Source organism: Heloderma suspectum, chromosome 15, assembly GCF_057233095.1.
Source record: "Heloderma suspectum isolate Gila_16-S chromosome 15, 16-S_ref, whole genome shotgun sequence".
NCBI lineage: Eukaryota > Metazoa > Chordata > Lepidosauria > Squamata > Helodermatidae > Heloderma > Heloderma suspectum.
In genome coordinates, this window is record NC_139472.1 from 21,984,623 (window position 1) to 22,001,657 (window position 17,035).

Sequence of the window (17,035 nt, forward strand, 5' to 3'; positions counted from 1 at the left end):
GCCGGGGAGCCGCCTACACCGCAGCCCCGCGGCGCGGCGCGGCCCCCTCGGGCTCTGCGGGGGCTGCGGCTGGGGCAGGGCTCGGCCACGACCGCCTGCAGGCAGGCCGGAGGCGGGGCCGAGGCGGCCCGCGGGGCCCTCGTGCGCTCTGGAGGGGCTGGACTACAACCCCCATCCTCCCCAGGTGTCCGGGGTGATGGGAGCCGCGCGCCAACCGCTCCGGAGGGCTCCCGGCCGGGGAAGGCCGCGCCAACCGGGCGCCGCTCCGGCGGAGCGCCGCTCAGAGCCCAGCCCGGCCCGGCCCGGCCCGGCCCGGCCCCAGGCGCCGCGAGGGAGGCGAGTCCGCCGGGTCTCCTCAGAGCCCCATCGGGACCGGAAGCTGCTGCTGCGCACGCGCCGCTCCCCGCGACGCGCGGGCTTCCGGGAGGGCGCGCCCGCACGTCTCGCGAGGCCCGCGGCCAGAGCGCGGCTCTCGCGAGAGCGCGGGCGGGCCTCCGGGCGCCGGTCCGTCATGGCGGGCGCGGAGGGGGAGGCGGGCCGCGGCGGCGGGAGGCGCGAGGCGCGCACCAGCCTGGCGGCCTTCGCGCTGGGCGGCTCCGTGGCCGCCGTGCCGCTGCTGCTCGCGGCGCCTCCGCCGGCCCTGCTGGCCGGGCCGGGCTTCCACGGCCGCGCCGCGCTCGCCCTCCACGTGGCCGGCGTCAACGCCGCCCTCCTGCTGGCCTGGGGCCGCTCGCCGGGGGGCATGTACCAGGTGAGGCGGGCGGGGCGGGGCCAGCCGGCGCCCCGCCCCTCGGCAGGGGCGGGGCCACGCCGGGGCGGGGCCACCGCGGGCTCCGCCCTCTGGCGCCCCTTGCCTCCCCGCGGCCAGAACGGCGGTGCTTGGGGATGATGGGAGCCGTAGTCCAAAACCTCTGGAGGGCGCCAGGTGGGAAAGGGTGCTGGAGGGCGGGGGCAGGCAGAAGGCAGGTCTCCTTCAGTGTGGGCACAAGACCCCGCGCAGCCTTCCCGGACCACAACCTCCACCGTCCCCAGCCAGCGCAGGGTAGTGGACGGGGGACTGTGGGCACTGCGGTCCAACACCTCTGGAGGGAGCCAGGTTGGGGAAGGCTGCTTTAGACCCTTGCAGGGTGGGCCGAAGGTGGGTCTCCAGGTGTTCTGGACTTCAACTGCCAGCAGCCCCTGCCAGCATGGCCAGCAGTCAGGAACGCTGGGCGCTGAAGTCCAAAATACCTGGAGAGCCACTCTCTGCCCTAGAGGAGACGCGTGCGAGGTGAGGGGCATGTCCGTTCCAGGTGCTTTCTCCATAGTGGGCTGACTGGGAGGGGTGTTGGGGGGACAAACAGGTGCCGGGGCTCCCTCAGCCCCACTGGGTGTCTGTTCCTGATGCCGGAGCTGAAGCCTGAGTCGTGGAGCAGAGACTTCCCCCTGAGCAACCGTGGACTGCTTTTCCCTTCCCGCCGATCAGAACTGCCCAGAGTCTTGTGGCATGCTTCTCCACTCTGCAGATTCGCTAATTGCGGCATGACCGAATCTGGTGCCCTCCAGATGTGTTGGACTGCAGCTCCCATCATTCCCCATCAGCACGGCCATTGGCTGAGAATCATGGGAGTTGCAGTTGAACACTAGAGGGCACCAGGTTGAGGAAGGCCGTCTTACTGGACCAGTACCTGCTCAGATGTGCGAAGATGCCCGCGATTGGTTTTGTTGCGGCTGAGCTGTGAAAGTCTTCCCAGATGCCACCAGTCTTGACGGAGCGGCGCCTCAGGGATGCCTCACCACGGAGCGGCTGTAGAGCCTTCGCATGCCAGGGGTTGTGGGGAAAGGGCGTGACAGCCAGCTCTTAAAGCCCCCCTCTTCCGTGGCAGGGCAACAGGCTGCCCGTGTTGTGCTCTTCCACTGATCAACTCTGATGCCTGTCCCTTGGCTCAGGCAGGGGCGCCGAGGAGCTGATGTTCGTGGCAAGAGGAAGACTTGGCCAAAGCCTCTGCCAGTGTCTGCGCCAGGGAAGCAGGGGTCCGAAAGCCCCTCGCCTCTTTCTCAGCTCACCTGGAAGCTGACCAGTGGGTGGAGCCAACACTGTTGGCCCCTCAAGCCCTCGCTCCATTCCCAACAAGGCCCTGCTAAAAGGCCCTGTAAATCAGCAACACTTTCCCCGTCTAACTCTGTTTGCTCAACAATATTGCTAGCAGGTAGGTTGTAGAGCCCTGGTCATCTGCCTGAGGACAGCTTTCAAAGAAGAGCGAGAGGCAAGGCCTGGACCCCCACATCCCAGCATCCTTTCTCCCACTTCTGGGTTGGCAGTCGGACTAGGCGTTAGGGGCTTCCTGTTGCTGACCCATAGAGTGCTAGGAAGAGAGGAGCCTTCCAGTCACTGTTTTGGGATTTGGCTTCAGTACTTGTAGGGAAGGAGTGTCTCGGATGCCCTTGGAAGCCATGGGCTGACCAGCGGCCAAGTCCCTGACAGTGCCTTTGCCTTTCAGATTGCCATCCGTGCCTGCTTCTTGGGCTTTGCTTTCGGGTGTGGATTGTTGCTCAGCTTCGGACAATCTACGTGGAAGCATTTTGGCTGGTAAGGGTGCAGCGCTTCCTAGTACAGGCTGCCAAAAATAAATGTCTGTGTGTGAGTTTTGGTGGACAAGCTTTCCCGTTGGGTCGTTCCTGGGCACTCTTTATGACCTGGTGCCTACGTGGGTTCTACACACACATATGGGTGTAGAGCGTAAGGCCCTGGGGCCTTGTTGGGCACGTCAGATTTCTAGTACAACCCACATTCCTTACAATTCAGTCATTTTTAGGCCCAAGCAGCTGCAATTGGCAGGTTTAGTGAACTTACAAGGACATCCGCTACTGACTCTGCCTCAGTTTGCCACTTTTAAATTCCTTCATGTGCTTGTGGCATGGCTGTGCTCCTGAGCGTTGGAATTTTCTGGGACGCAGGCAGGCAAATGCTGGCTGGTGTACAGATGATTAGTCCTTTTTCAGAGCTTGCTTTCTCCCTTGCACTTGCAGTGTTTCGATTAGGACAGGGTGGGAAATATGTGACCCACCAGGTGTTGATTGATTGCAGCTCCCATCATCCCTCACTATTGGCTATGCTGGCTAGGAACGAAACTGCTTGCAGCAAAGCGGATGGTGGGCATCGGGAAGAGACATTTGGGTAATTGATGTTCATCGTTTTGAGGTGGAATTGGCATTCTTGCTTCAGAATTCTGTATATGGGCCTTGGGCATCTCCTCTGTGAAGACGTTGGACCTCTAGTGTGTTGGGGGTTTTCACCTCTGTTTTTGAGTGGGGGTTTTATGAGGCAACTGAAAGGTGGTCTGTTCCTATCTGTTGATTTGGTTGGTGTGGCTCTGAAGAGTTTCACAACTTGGGCTGTAATCCTCTGCGTCCTTAGGGTAGAATTAATCTTGCTGAGCTTTTTTCTGAGTAAACGTAAATCAGGTTTGGCTGCAGGTTTTACCTGCTACAGTTCAGTTTTTATAGCTTGTTTGTAAGTATGGTAGTTTGCTTCTTTTATTGAATGGATTCAGTTTTATACCGTTGTACATTTTCTTTGTGTAAAAGTGGCATAGATGTTTTAAAATAGGCCTAGTAATTGCTCCTCCTTGAGGCCATTTCCTCCTTGGAATAGATCTGCTGGGGTTTATACAGCATGATCCAATGGGGATTTACTTGCAAATAAATCTCATGTTCAGTGAGAACTGCTTCCCCAGGCAGTGTGCTAAAGACTGCAGCTTTAATCCTGGGTGGACATGTAGTATGTGCAGAGGAGCTCACTCTTAATGTGTAGGATGGGGCACTCTGGGGCAGAGCCTGTGCTTATGCTCTTCACTACTTCCTCACTCTTGTTCGTGGTGTGGTCTGCATGAGGTCCTAGCCACTGACCTCTGGTTCAGGGGTGAACAGGCTTCAGGCTTGTGGGATCTATGTTGCTTTTTACTTAAACCCCCAAGATCTGCTAACCGGAGCCAAGCGCAAAAGACCTATGCTTCGAATTAAGGAACAAAGTGCCTCTGAGCATATTCTCAGCTGAGGAGTTTGTTTTCAGCCTCAGAACTTGAGTATTTATTTATTTATTGTATTTTTATCCTGCTCCTCAGCCAAAGAAGGCTCCCGGAGCGACTTACAATCAATGAACAAAGAAAACAGTATCTGCCTGCAGGTTTACAATCTAAAAAAGACAAGACGCGCAAGAAAAAGGCAATGGGAAGGGAAGAGGGAGAAAAAAGAATTAGGTAGACTGTCAACAGGGCTGGTGGGATGGCCCTGTTCCTCCGTCTCATCTCTCAAAAGAGGGGCAGTCCAACTGGAGCAGTTCACAGTCTTTTCTCATGAAATTCCACAAGTAGTTTCCTCCAAGGTTTCTTCATTTCAGCAGCCTACCCAGGTGTGTGTGTGTGTGTGTGTGGGGGGTATTTTTGTTGTTCCTACAGTTAAACAATTGGGAGTCAGAAACCCCTGCTGAGCCGTGCTAGGATGATTACGTTATCACCAATGAACTGCTGTTGTGGGTGCTCACTCTGCTGGCTGGGGCATACAGGGAGTTGTAGGACTTTTTTCTGTCTAAACATGCGTAGGATTGTGCCCTACGTCTACAGCTCTTCAGATCAGAGCATCCCTGAAGTTAAAACATGGCAAGTTGTAAGTAGAGGGCTTGGCTAAGTCCAGCGTGACTGTTCCTGGTTGGTCTCTTTGCAGGTATATGTGCTCCTTGTCTCTCTTCCATTATTCGGAATACTTGGTGACAACCGTTAACAACCCACGAAGTTTGTCCTTGGATTCCTTCTTGCTCAACCACAGTTTTGAATACAACATGGCTGCGCTGTCCTCCTGGGTTGAGTTCACTGTGGAAAAATTCATTTTCCCAGGTCAGTAGCTCTGCTTGGAAGTCTTTACTCATGAGAAATAGAAATATCGTGCCCTTCTAGTGGGGAAACTAGGAACCCATACAGTGAGGCATGTGGGAAAGTGATGCTGTTTCTACCCACAAAGTGATCAGGGGTTAATGAAAAAAGATGTAAGGCATGTTGTAACCTGCTCTTCATTTGTAGAAATGAAGCAGATCACTTGGCTGAGTTCCGCAGGGCTGCTGATGGTGGTTTTTGGGGACTGTCTGAGGAAAGCAGCTATGCTCACCGCAGGCTCCAACTTCAATCACATCGTTCAGAATGAAAAGTCAGAGACACACACCCTGGTGACGAGAGGCGTCTATGGGTGGTTCCGTCATCCATCGTACGTGGGATGGTTTTACTGGAGTATTGGAACCCAGGTACTATGGAATCACTAACTGCATTTGTTAATATTTGGGCTCCTTTTGCGGGGGCGGAGGGTATCCAAATATCTATGGGATACTAAGAGAAAAGTGCGATAGCTTATAATGTAGCGCACACAACCGCCAGTCACTAGGATAATAATATTTGCCATCTGCCTAGCTCAGAAGTGCAGAAAATCTCTTTCAGCCCAAGGGCCAAATTCCATTTTGGAGAAATTTTCCAGGGCCACATTCCAGGCAAAAGGGCGCGGAGCCAAAACTCCAAAAATACCAGCATATTTTAGCTTAAAGCTCTTACTGCCAGCAACCGAGCCTTAGGAGAGGCATGTCAATTGTTTATAATGGGGAAAAACTGCACAAAAACCAGGAAACCACCAAACATTTGGTGGTTGGAGGAAAGGGGTGGGGCCATCTGGGGAACTCTGGTAGGCCAGATTTGGCCCTTGAGCCTTGAGGTTCTGCACCCCTGGTCCAGCGCTTTCATGTCTTCAAAGTAGCTCACATACATTATCTACTTGTAATCCTTAATAACAGCCCTGTAAGGTAGGTCAGTATTATTGTCCCCCATATTTCAGAGGTGGGGGATTGAAGCTGAGAGAGGGTGTGGCTTGCCGAAGGCCACTTGGCAAGTTCATGGCAGAAGCAAGATTTAAACCAGGAACTTTATGATTCCTAACTCAGTCCCTTAGCACCCCTCCCTCCCAAAACGCTGCACCATCTTTCAAGAATGACTATTTTTTTCTTTATTCCATAGCATTATGCTTGTTTGGGCCTAATGTTGCACACAGTGCTGTACAAATTAATAACAAACACACTAGAACCAAATTGTTCTCAACTGAGAGCAAAACTTGTATTTAATTATTAGCTTTCCTCATTTACAGCTTGTCTGGGACTGTACCGCTTCACAAGACAGCTGGGGATCACAGGCTTGAGTAACCCCCATTGCCTGAAACAAGTTTTGCATGGCATGTTAGCATGTCAGGAAGGAGAGTTCTAGCCTTGCCTCGTTCATGATGTGCTAGTTTTCAATGTTTGGGGAGCGTTCCCTACACGCGACGAATGTCGGGAAGCAAGGTTCTAGCCTTGATTTCGCCGTTGAGTGCACCTCAGAATGCTGGGCACAGTTATTTAGTCCCAATTTTCCCCCCTTGACACACTAGGTGATGATAACAGCACTTCTGAGCTGTTTTTTTTTTCCCTTCAGCCATTATTATCTTCCTCTTCAGCTGAAAAGGCATCCCGAGCAGCTTACAGATCAATAAAAAACAAGTCAGTCTCTGCCCTCAGGCTTTAAAAGACACAACACAAAAAGAAAAAGGGAGGAGGAGGGAGGAGGAAAACAAACTCCCGTACACATTTTTAAAGTTACAGTTCTTACAGCAACTGTAAGATGGAACTGGTTCAGGTATGCTGATGGGATAGCTACCACTGGTGACAGTTGTGGAAGGGCCCAAAGAAGCTGGTCTCTCTGTAGAGGCAATAGAATAGCCTTGCTTCCATTCTCTCTCTGCCTGATACAATGGTGTTTCCCTCTTCTAAAGGCAGCCTTCCCCAACTTGGTGCCCTCCAGATGTTTTGGACTACAACTCCCATAATCCCCCAGGACACCAGGTTGCGGAAGGCTGCTATACAGTAAGGGTCACTTAAGCTTGGCATTCCAGTGCCAGGAGCCATGGGAAAGCTGCTCTTCAAAATCCCTAGCCAGGATAAGCCATCGTCTTGCCCTTCTTGTTCCAGATGTTACTGTGTAATCCAGTCTGTGTGGTGGGCTACACCCTGGCCTCTTGGCACTTTTTCCGAGAGAGGATCGAAGAGGAGGAGATGACGTTGATCCATTTCTTTGGGGAGGAGTACCTGGCGTATAAGAAGAGGGTGCCCACAGGTCTGCCCTTCATCAGAGGGGTTAAAGCGGAACTCTGAGGCCCTGCTGCTGGCTTGAGCAGAGCAGGGGGTCTGTGGCTCCGGGTGCGACTGGACTGTGCAGAGTCATGGGCGTTGGCAGGCCGTGCTGGTACAGTAGTGATCAGTTTTAATACTTAGCAGTGAATTCTCTGGAGGTTTGTGATGGGCTGGGCAGAGGCTCCATCCTTTGGTCCACCTTAGTTAAAAACAGAAGCTCTCCCTTGATGCAAGCAGGAGAGGAGACCTGGGTTATGGCAGCTGCACGGAATCCTCAAACCAAGTCATAAGGCTGTTTTTGTTTTTAAGGGGGGGGGTGTCACTCTGCCTCTTGCAGGTCTGAGGGACTAAAATGTGCCATGACAGGTTCTGTCCAAGAACAAGCTTGCCCTTCAAGGAACCACCCTCTCCCCCCCGCCTCTCTTTCAAGGGGTCTGGATGGAAGCTCTCTGGATAAACTTTTTAAAAAAACTTTCTTTTTGTTCTCAAAATGGGAAACATGGCACAGCTTTAACCTCTGGGCCTGATCCTGTAAATCCTTTGTGGGGGAAAGCATTTTCACAAGGGTGCGGTGGGGTAGTGGTAGGCTTGCAGCAATGAAGCCCTCTATTTCTGCCTTAAAATGCATGAACTTTTTGGCTTCCCCAAAAGAAGAATGCTTGCCGTTGAGATCAGCAATGTAGGTGAAGAGAATTCCCTTCAGCAGAAGGCAGGTTTTTTGGGAAACACTCCCCCCTTTTCTAAATGACATAAAGCCAGGCTTGTGTTACACCTCACGAATGAATGAAAAAAAATGTCTTTGTGTCTAAATATAATGTTCGCCTCATTTTTTTTCATTGCCACCTTGACAATGTTTCCTTGATTGAGAGGCCCTGCCTTGTCAGTCTCCATCTTGGCCTCGTAATCTGTGTATTCCACATTTTTTATAATAACCCCCACATCTTAATTTTTACATTTTAATTTTTAAAAGAGTTCAAAAAGTGTTTCTATTATGTCCAAGGGGAGAAGTGTCTCTGATTTTGCACAATTTTGGAGCTGAGACAAAGTGAGCTATTTTGGCAATATTTCTTTAGCAGGATCTGCATGGCTGAGAGAGACTCTCCCCCTTTCAGATTCCATGGTGTAAACATTTTTGTTCATGTTATACCAAAGAGAAGTTTACTGTTTTCTGACTAGTGATCTATTTAAGGTTGGGAAGGGAATTAAGATATTGCAAGTCATGGCCACTAGCTGTTTTTGTAAAGTTGCACCTGTTTGGAGACCAGTCGCAATTTAGTACAATTCAGCATGAAGACTGAGAACCATATTAAAATATAACAACAGAAACACCAAGTGGGTTTACGTTTTGTGAATGCAAAACGCTAAAATCCCAGAGTCAAGCCACTTTTATTTCTCTTTACTCTGTGGAAAATTCTTTTTTCTTCTTCAGGGCTTTCTCCTTCATTATTTGACCATGTGCACTTGAATGTCCATTAAAATGCTTCTTGGTGAAGAAAACGATGCTGCCTGCAAGGACTGGGTGTACTTAAAACGAAAGAAAGTAAAAAACAAAAGCAAACAGCATTCCTCACTATGAAAAGCTGGATTCTGCATCTTCGTATAAATTAGTTTACATAATTTCTCCCATTTCACATAATGTTGAATCTTTTAATATATTCTTTGCATAATTGATGCTAGGGAATGGGGTTAGATGTTATGCAACGAACTGAAGCTTTGGTCCCTGTCTTTGGAGAGCTTATTTAGCAATTCTTCTAGACTTTGAGATTACATCAGACCCAACCCCGACACACACATATTCTCGCAACCGTAAGGGCTAGAAACTTGATTTTAAAATACCCCTCCCCCCCGAGATACTTAGGATGCAGAATTCTACAGCCAAGACCATGGCATGCAGCCCAGACTGTAGGCCCTTAAAAAAAATTGCTTTAGTTGTGCGGTACGTAAACACCAACTGGAAATCTAATCCTCTGGGTGCTTGGCAAAGGTATCCTGCCACTTTGGAATTGGTAGCAGTTGCCACATTCGAGTGGCAACTGCCACCCTGAGATCCACCTCTGCTTACTCATTTGTCTTGGGCAAGGCTTTGTGCGGTGTAGCCTCCCAGAGAGGCTTCTTCTGGGCCAGGGCCTTTGGGCCTGATCCTCTCCATTCCTTTCAGTTCTGGTTTTGTTCTGTTTATTTGCATTTTGGTCTGTGTGCATGGTGTAGATGCCACCAAAGTCCTTTTGGAAGGGGTTTAATTTCCCTAAAACAACAGCTTTGTGGCACCGTAAAGACTTACAGATATATTCTGGCATAAGCATTAGTGGACAGTGTTTACCTCATTAATTTCCTTAGTTCTTTCTCCTCCAGTATTTTTAGCTTAAGTAGCTTAATCAGTTGTGGATAGGTTGGAGAAGAATTAGTTGAACCATTTGGAGAAGTGGAACCATGTTTGTTTCCTCCTGCAACTGTAAAATGTGCTGTGGGAACTGGAAAACTTTCATGAAATCTCAACTTCTCTCCAACAGTGAAAGCAACAAGTTCAGACCTTGCACTTATTTAGGCTGGAGAGCACCAGGACTTGCTGTGACCTTAATTCTTTAATCCATTGCAGAGCTAAGTTAATTTTAGCGGTATGGGTGGGTGGTGTAGTTGGAGAGGCAGCTTATAACCTGGATCTTCTGGGAAACGCGGTTTCTTGGCAGCTCTGATAAGCGCTGGTTGGCTCTTGTGAACTGCAAGGTGGTTGGCCGGCCTTGTGTTTGGAATGAGCTGAAATTTCAGTAGGTTCATACTTCAGCTTGAATGATGCCACTAAAGCGTTGGAAAAACTTCCAGTAAAACACTATAGTTTGACCCAGTGCAATCAGAATGTATGAAGTTGCCTTATATGGAATCAATCTGTTGGTTCATCTAACCCAGTTTTGCCTACTTTGATGGGTACCAGCTCTTCCAGGGTCTTGGGCAGAGAGAGGAATTTCCAAGTCCTGCTACCTGGGAGCTTTTAATGTGGATTGAACCCAGGAAGGTCTGCATGCAAAGCTTCTGCCCTACCCAGTCAAAATCCACGCTGTATCTGCAACGCCACATGTCATTCTGCAGTAGCAGCAGGTGCCGTGACCTCCAGAACCATCTCTAGCCTCCCCCAACCTAGTGCCCTCCAGATGTTTTGGACTACAACTCCCAGCATTCCTATTTGCCATCTAGCTGGGGCTGATAGGAGTTGAAGTCAGATCATATGGAAGGCACCAGAACCAGGTTGGGGAAAGCTTACCCTGTCTCATCCGTGTACCCCTGGGAAAACTGTAGTATAGTACATCAGTCCTGGGAAATCCCACTCTAACATAATATCAAGGTTCTGCTGGTGAAGAGCGAACTGTGGAGTTGAAGAGATACGCCCAACCGTGATTACAACGATAAACCATGCCGTGTTTGTTATGTGAACACATACGTTGTATGCTTTCAGCTGCTCTCCAATTCTTCCTTTGGTCTCTCCTCCCTGCCCCCTCCAAATATCTCAAAGCATTCTGGCCCCCAACCAATCTGTTGGATAACTGAGAGAGAAGCTGGGAGGCTGACCTGTACATGCCTCCTTTACTTGAGTCACATGGCTAAAGCTGCAATCCTGTGCACATTTATCTGGGAATAAACCCTATTCAACTCAGTGTGACTTATTGCTGCGTAAACATGCATAAGTTCACACTGAAAGCCAGGAAAAGGGGAACACCCAGGGTACAGTCCTGCTACAGTTAAGCATTTCTTTTATTCTTTTTAAAAAGTATCTTTCCAATGACAAAAGTCAGTTAATATGGTTAGACACCTAATACAAAATACTTCATGTAAAATAACTGAACTGGAAAAAGAAGGAAGACATTATTACATGGAGACAGATCAACAGTGGAATCCTATATGTGTCTACTTGGAAGTAAGCTCCATTGAGTTCAGTGGGGCTTACAGGTAAGTGAATAGGTGTTGCAGCCCAACAGTATTAAATCTCAGTGTGTCATTCCTGAAAAGTTCTGTTTCCTTTCCCCATATCTTAAATAATTCTCCATAGCATGCCTTCCTGAAGTCTTGCCAAGTATTTCGTTTTCATTTGCTACATCATGAATTTTTACTAGCTACAGATGTTTAAGAGGCACCTGTCTTTGCTTCCAATAATTAGCTTGCATTATTTGTATTGCTAATAATTTAATAACATACACACTTCTTCATGTTTGTTCTCTGGTTGACCTAAATAGTGTGGAAAGAAACCAATGGATGTAGAGGCAGAAATTGTTCAGAAACATATTGATCCGTCTTAAGTATTCTTTGCTGATTAATTTGATATTTCCAGACAGGCTCCCCATATTTGGGGGGGGGGCATTGGGGGCTGGTTTTTCAGTATCATACAGTCATAGTAAACTCCACTCTGAGTCAGGTTAAACATCCTCCTTTTCCTCCAAGAGGTTACAAAAACAGAATTGGTCCTTAATGATATTCACAGTCAAACTTCTTTTCACTGTTGTGTTCCAAATTCTCTTGCACTTGTCATCCAATACAGATATTTTATTGAAGGTCCTTTTCCCATTTCCTTACATAAGATGGAGATATATCATAGAGATTGTTCATTCGAAAATATATTCTAGAAAGGAATCCTCCCTTGTTTTCTCTTGAAAATATTTGGTCACACTCTGTCTGGCTTCTAGAAAATGAGTTGCCAAATTTGGAAGTATTGAAAGATTAACCATATTGCTTGCTTTCTGCCTTAATTTTGTAAGTCAGCCTTTCCCAAACTCTCCATGCTGGCTGGGAACGATGGGAGTTACAGTCCAACACATCTGCAGGGCACCAGGTTGAGGAAGGATGCTATAAGTGCTAGGAAAGATGGTCCAGTTGATTATGTTACATCAGTGGAGGCTAGTGGCTCCACTGTCAGTGGGGCTATGAATCCGCTCTGGGTTTCAGTCAGAACCAGTCAGAACAATAAAGGAGCTATCCAAGATGTGAAGCACCTTTCCATTAGAGTGCTGACTGAAACCCAGAGCGGATTCACCACCCCACTGATTTTGGAACAACCAGCCTCCACTGTGTTACATCTAAAAGCTTGTAAATGAATATTCCTCCCAAGCTAAAGGATCTAAAATGAGATTCCCGAGAGGGCTATTGAAAAGGCTGATCTGTGTCTCTGCAGGATCACCTGCAAGTCAGCCATAAACTTAGGTCCTGCTTCACTTCAGCAGTCAAGGGCTCAGGTCCTGAGGCCCATCAGTGTAGTTGTTTTTGGGTGAAAGTGACACCTCTGGATGCATCCCCCTTTGTAGACTGGGAAAGAGACTTAAGAGAGTTCAGACGGAACACCAGACACACCCTCTCTTCCTCTTCACTAGTGGAGATTCCCCTCCTCTTTTCCTGATCCGAGGCAAGTGTGTCATCTGCTGTTTTGGATGGCAGGTTAAGCACGGGGGAGGGAATCGCTGCACCTGAGTGAGAGCTGAGGGTCCTGCTAGGCCCACTCAGCTAGTGCTAAACCGTGGCATTAAGCGTCAGAGATCCCACTGAAGTGCATTTGTCCTGGGACCATGCAGAGGAATGTATCCAAATCCAGCTTTAAAAACAAATTCAAATTGCAGCCTACCTTGCCCCACTTCGCTTCAAGATGGCTAGCCAAAGTGAGCCCAAATGTGAAAGGATCAAGCAGCCTGATCCTCTGGCGATTTGTTTGGAAGGCGCTCATCATCTTCGGTGGGGCTTATTCCTAGCTAAAGAGTGCCCAGGGGTCCAGCCTCACTGTATCTTATGAAGAGGCTCCAGCTTAGGTTTGAGTAGATTTGGGAATTGCTTCATTGCAACACAGCCATCAAGTACAGCACCTATGCACTACTTTGGCCAGGTGAGGACAGTGGCTGGGGTATGGGGTGGGATTTATTTATTTATTTATTTATTTATTTATTTATTAGCTGCCCATTTGGCTGGCTACCCGGCCACTCTAGGCAGCGTACAGTACTAACAACACCAAATACAACATATTTACATAATCAACTGAACAAAACAACATAACATAACACTGCTGTAAAAAACAAAAACAAACCTAACCCACCCCAAATGCTTGCCTGAACAGCCAGGTTTTCAAAGCCCAGCAGAAGCTCATCAAAGAAGGAACTCTTTGGGATGGATTGGACAGGACAGGGCAGTCGCTTGGATTTCACTGTTGGTTGTTCATTCCGTTGGAATTATTTCCTTAGATTTAAATGCTGCTTGCAGCAACAAAAAATTCTAGCAATGCAATCCTAGGCAGGACTGCTCAGAAGTATGTCCCATTGAACTTCGTGGGACTTACTCCCTGGTAAGTGTGCTTAGGATTGCAGCCTAAACTACCGTTCCACTTCCCCACTCATATCTGTGTCATTCATTTGTGGCTAATACATGTTAGCCAAAAAAGTGGGCGGTGGAGAGAACAAACTTTTGTATAGCTTCCTTGACTGCCTGCCTTTTGCAGGTGTTCAAATGTCTGAAATGACTGGGCCAACGGCTGTTTACAAGCCTGCTGTATAACATGCAAAACAGAGGAGTGCCTCTTCCATTTCACAGTTCTGATTACAAAGGGGAAGACAGACTGCCCCAGAGTGTATGTATACAAATAAAACCATTTCATGCCTTTGGATGGCCTTCCCCCAGAGCTACGTCCGTGTCATGATTCTGCAGAAGCACAGAATGGGGTATTTAGAGTATGGTTCAACTTCTTGAGAATCTCAAGCTGCTTTTTTTTTTTTAAGCATGTTTCTAGCCCTTATGGCTGTGAAATGCTGGGAAGTGAGTGGGCACAAAGCCTGCTGAAACCTAACACAGAAGCTTTCCCAGGGTCAGAGGTAGGGTTTCAATTCCCTGGATGGTTCCTTTCCCCTCCCCAGGATTAGTGGATGCAAATTAAATTAAAGTATTTTTTAAAAGACATTTATGCAAATCAACTCATTCAGTATAATTTGTATGGATTGTGGAATACAGCTTTTCTTGAAGCATAATTTGGATGCAGAATTCTAGTTTTACTTTTCTTAAAGCCAGGCATATATCTATGCCTCCCTGTGGCTAGCCACTTTCTGTTGCCTGGAGAACATCCATCAATTCCCCCTGCAAATTGTTGGGGCGTTCTGCTTTGTTACCTCAAAAGCTGAGAGACGGGTTACGAGACCAAGTAAATGGAGGACTGGTTCTATTCTCTTTTATTTTTTAAAGAGTAATAATATTTTCAAGGCTTTATTCCTGTGGCAAATGTTGACAATACTTTTTCCCCCTTTCTCAAATAATAAGACACACGACTGAAGAAAAATGCACATGGGACTGCTAATCTCCCCACACACAGAATTAATGATAGGATGTGTCAGGCTGGGGGGAGAGAAGAGATTTTTTTCTTTGTTTCAAACGGTTTATAGTAAGGCTTAGAGAAACTGGATGAGGGTTGGCCTGGAAGAAAACATAAACTGTCTTTATAAAACATGGAAGGTACTAGTATTTTGCTTGTCTTTTCTCAAACCACCTTCTCCACATACAGCTTTGTACAGATTAAATACTTTCCAAATATTAGCAGGCTGTTGGAAACAAGGGTGGGGGTACCACGGGCAGCCCAGAATTCCCATCCGGAAAGGAGAGGGTCTCCTGCGTCTCTGCACGTTCTTCCATCGTGTCTTCTTCTAGTTGTCTTTGTCCTAAACATGGGGTGCAATCTTAGACCCAGTTGAGTGGGGGCAAACTTGCATCCCCTGCCAGATGCTTGGATTGCTTTGGACTCAGCACTTTCTGTAATATATGTGAGTGGCCGCCATTCACTTGCAGCTGGAGAGGGTGGAATTGAACACTGCAATTTAGCATAACGTTGCAATGAGAGGCCTGGCCTCTGAACAGAGACTGCATGGGGTGGGAGGAGGCAATTTGTTTCTTGAAGAGGCGCATTGTTCCCCTCTCTAACTTCCTGCAGTACATAACTTCCTGCAGTACATTCCTGCAGTAATACACCATAATTGGCGTTTGGGTCGTACTCTATGACGATCACAGCAAAATTGATAAGCATGGAAAAACCCAGCCCCAATGCATCTAAGCATGTGTTTCCTCAGCTTCCAATACAAGGCATATTTTTCCTAAATTTAAATTTGAAGCATGCTTGAACTCTTACCACCGAAAGGGTTTACTTTACAGCACAGAACAGGGACCAGAAGCCCTTCAGGTGTTGTCGGACTCTGTCCCTGCAACCCCAGCTAGAATGGCCAGTGGTTAATGGGAGCGGTAATCGACCAGCAACTGGAGGGGGCACAGGTCCTCCCTTCTTAAAGGGCAGAGTGCGTATGCTTGGAGGAACCCAGTGCAGAGACTCCTGGAGAGACGGAAGGGGATGCTCCTTTGGAGATAATTGTGTTGCATAAGGGGCGACTGGATCATTCCATCTCACTGCTTAACTAGAGACGTAGCAAAATTACTAGGCCGGCTGGAATGAAGCAGAGCCAAAGCCAGTGACGTGCAGAGAGATGGGAGGGTGCTATTGCATTTGTGTCCCACTGTGGGCTTCCCACTGGGGCATCTGGTTGGCCACTGTGGGAACAGAATGCTGGAGCAGAATGGCCTTTGGTCTCATCCAGCATCAGGGCTCTTCTTACATTCTTAAAACAGTGGGCAGCTTCTTCTACAAATGGGTCTTACAGAGGAATTATTTGTATGCATTTTTCATGGCATGCATGTGTGCCCAGCCCACAGCTTGCAATTCACAGCCCTAGAGAGCAAGACTGACTGGCTGCTAATATTGCATCAAAGATAATAACGGGAAGTAGCTGTATCTGTATAAAACTGCCAGTTCCCATTCTTATGCCTCCCAAATGCAAGGCAAAATAAGCAAGATCTATGCAGAAAATGCACAAGTTTGGTGGCTGTGGATACAAAAAGAATAGATTCCTGAGAAGCCCAGCCCAGTTTTCTCCCTATTTTGAACAAGGCAAGTTTCTAGCCCTTATTAGGGTATGAGATATGACAAACCAAATGTGGGCAGTAGGTGGTAAAATCTTATAAGCGGAGGAATTGCTGGATAAGATTCCTAGGGGCTGGGGACTGGGACTTGAACACCCTGCATTATTCCATAAGGCACACATGCACATTCACACCCTGCCGGCCTAGTAGAATAAATTATGTGGAAGGGTAAAAACTGTAGAACAATGCAAAATAAATCCTGCAAATGTCCAGAATTTGGACATATTGCAGGGTCAGGGTTATCTTAGTGCAGAATGTATATATTCCTGAGCACACACCACCCTGAAAACAACTCTACATTATCATTCTTGTTTAGAAAAAAAGACGTTCGCATTTCAACACAGGAGCAGTTCTGCTTCCTGATCTCCCTCCTTGGCTATGTTGCGAGGTTCTGCCTGCTGTGAGGGGCTTTCAGCCCTGCTTTTCTGTTTGCTCCTGAAATAGTCTTTGCTTTTCAACAGGGGATCCTCGGCTGCTGGGCTGAGAATCTGGCTTTCTGCTTTGGGTTCCGAGGGCCGCTCTCGCTCTTTGCTGCTGCTGCCTCCACCACACAAGTCAGTCCTTGGGCAGAAGAGAAAATGGCATCTCAGAATAATGGGTGGGAAGTACTGGAGCCTGGGGAAAGACCTGGCCTTTCTACCATTAAAGAAACGTTATTAGGATTAGATAAATCCCTGGTAGCTATGACAGCTGAAGGGAAGCTGTTCCCGTGGAAGGGAAGGGCCATAGCTCAGAGGTAGAGCCCTGCTTTGCAAGCAGAAGGTCTCCGGTTCCATCTCCAGCATCTCCTGGTAGGGATGGCAAGGGCCCCTGCTGGAAACCCTGGAGAGCTGCTGCCAGGCAGTGTACCTAAGAACATAGGAAGTTTCCCTTGTACCGAGCCAAGCCCTT

The 17,035-nt window shown here is 48.3% G+C and overlaps 2 protein-coding genes across 2 annotated transcripts in view; one reads left to right on the forward strand and one right to left on the reverse strand.

Moving 5' to 3' along the window:
- The first annotated feature begins 476 nt into the window (after positions 1-476).
- ICMT (isoprenylcysteine carboxyl methyltransferase) lies at positions 477-11,710 on the forward strand. The gene is made up of 5 exons (XM_084822010.1): positions 477-751; positions 2,481-2,569; positions 4,702-4,871; positions 5,055-5,272; positions 7,013-11,710. The coding sequence occupies exons 1-5, from the start codon at positions 512-514 to the stop codon at positions 7,193-7,195; spliced, it is 900 nt and encodes a 299-aa protein (XP_084678136.1). The 5' UTR covers positions 477-511; the 3' UTR covers positions 7,196-11,710.
- Positions 11,711-14,333: 2,623 nt separating this feature from the next.
- The window catches only part of RNF207 (ring finger protein 207), a 77,839-nt gene continuing 75,137 nt past the window's right edge, over positions 14,334-17,035 (reverse strand). Inside the window, exon 22 of the mRNA XM_084822009.1 lies at positions 14,334-16,705. Within this exon, the coding sequence (XP_084678135.1) occupies positions 16,480-16,705 (226 nt within the window). The 3' untranslated portion in view covers positions 14,334-16,479. The remainder of the gene's footprint in view (positions 16,706-17,035) is intronic.

Coding starts and splice junctions, on each gene's coding strand:
- ICMT (XM_084822010.1), top strand. CDS start 512: ATGGCGGGCGCGGAGGGGGAGGCGGGCCGCGGCGGCGGGAGGCGCGAG. Junction 752..2,480: donor CGCCGGGGGGCATGTACCAG/GTGAGGCGGGCG, acceptor TTTGCCTTTCAG/ATTGCCATCCGTGCCTGCTT. Junction 5,273..7,012: donor ACTGGAGTATTGGAACCCAG/GTACTATGGAAT, acceptor TTCTTGTTCCAG/ATGTTACTGTGTAATCCAGT.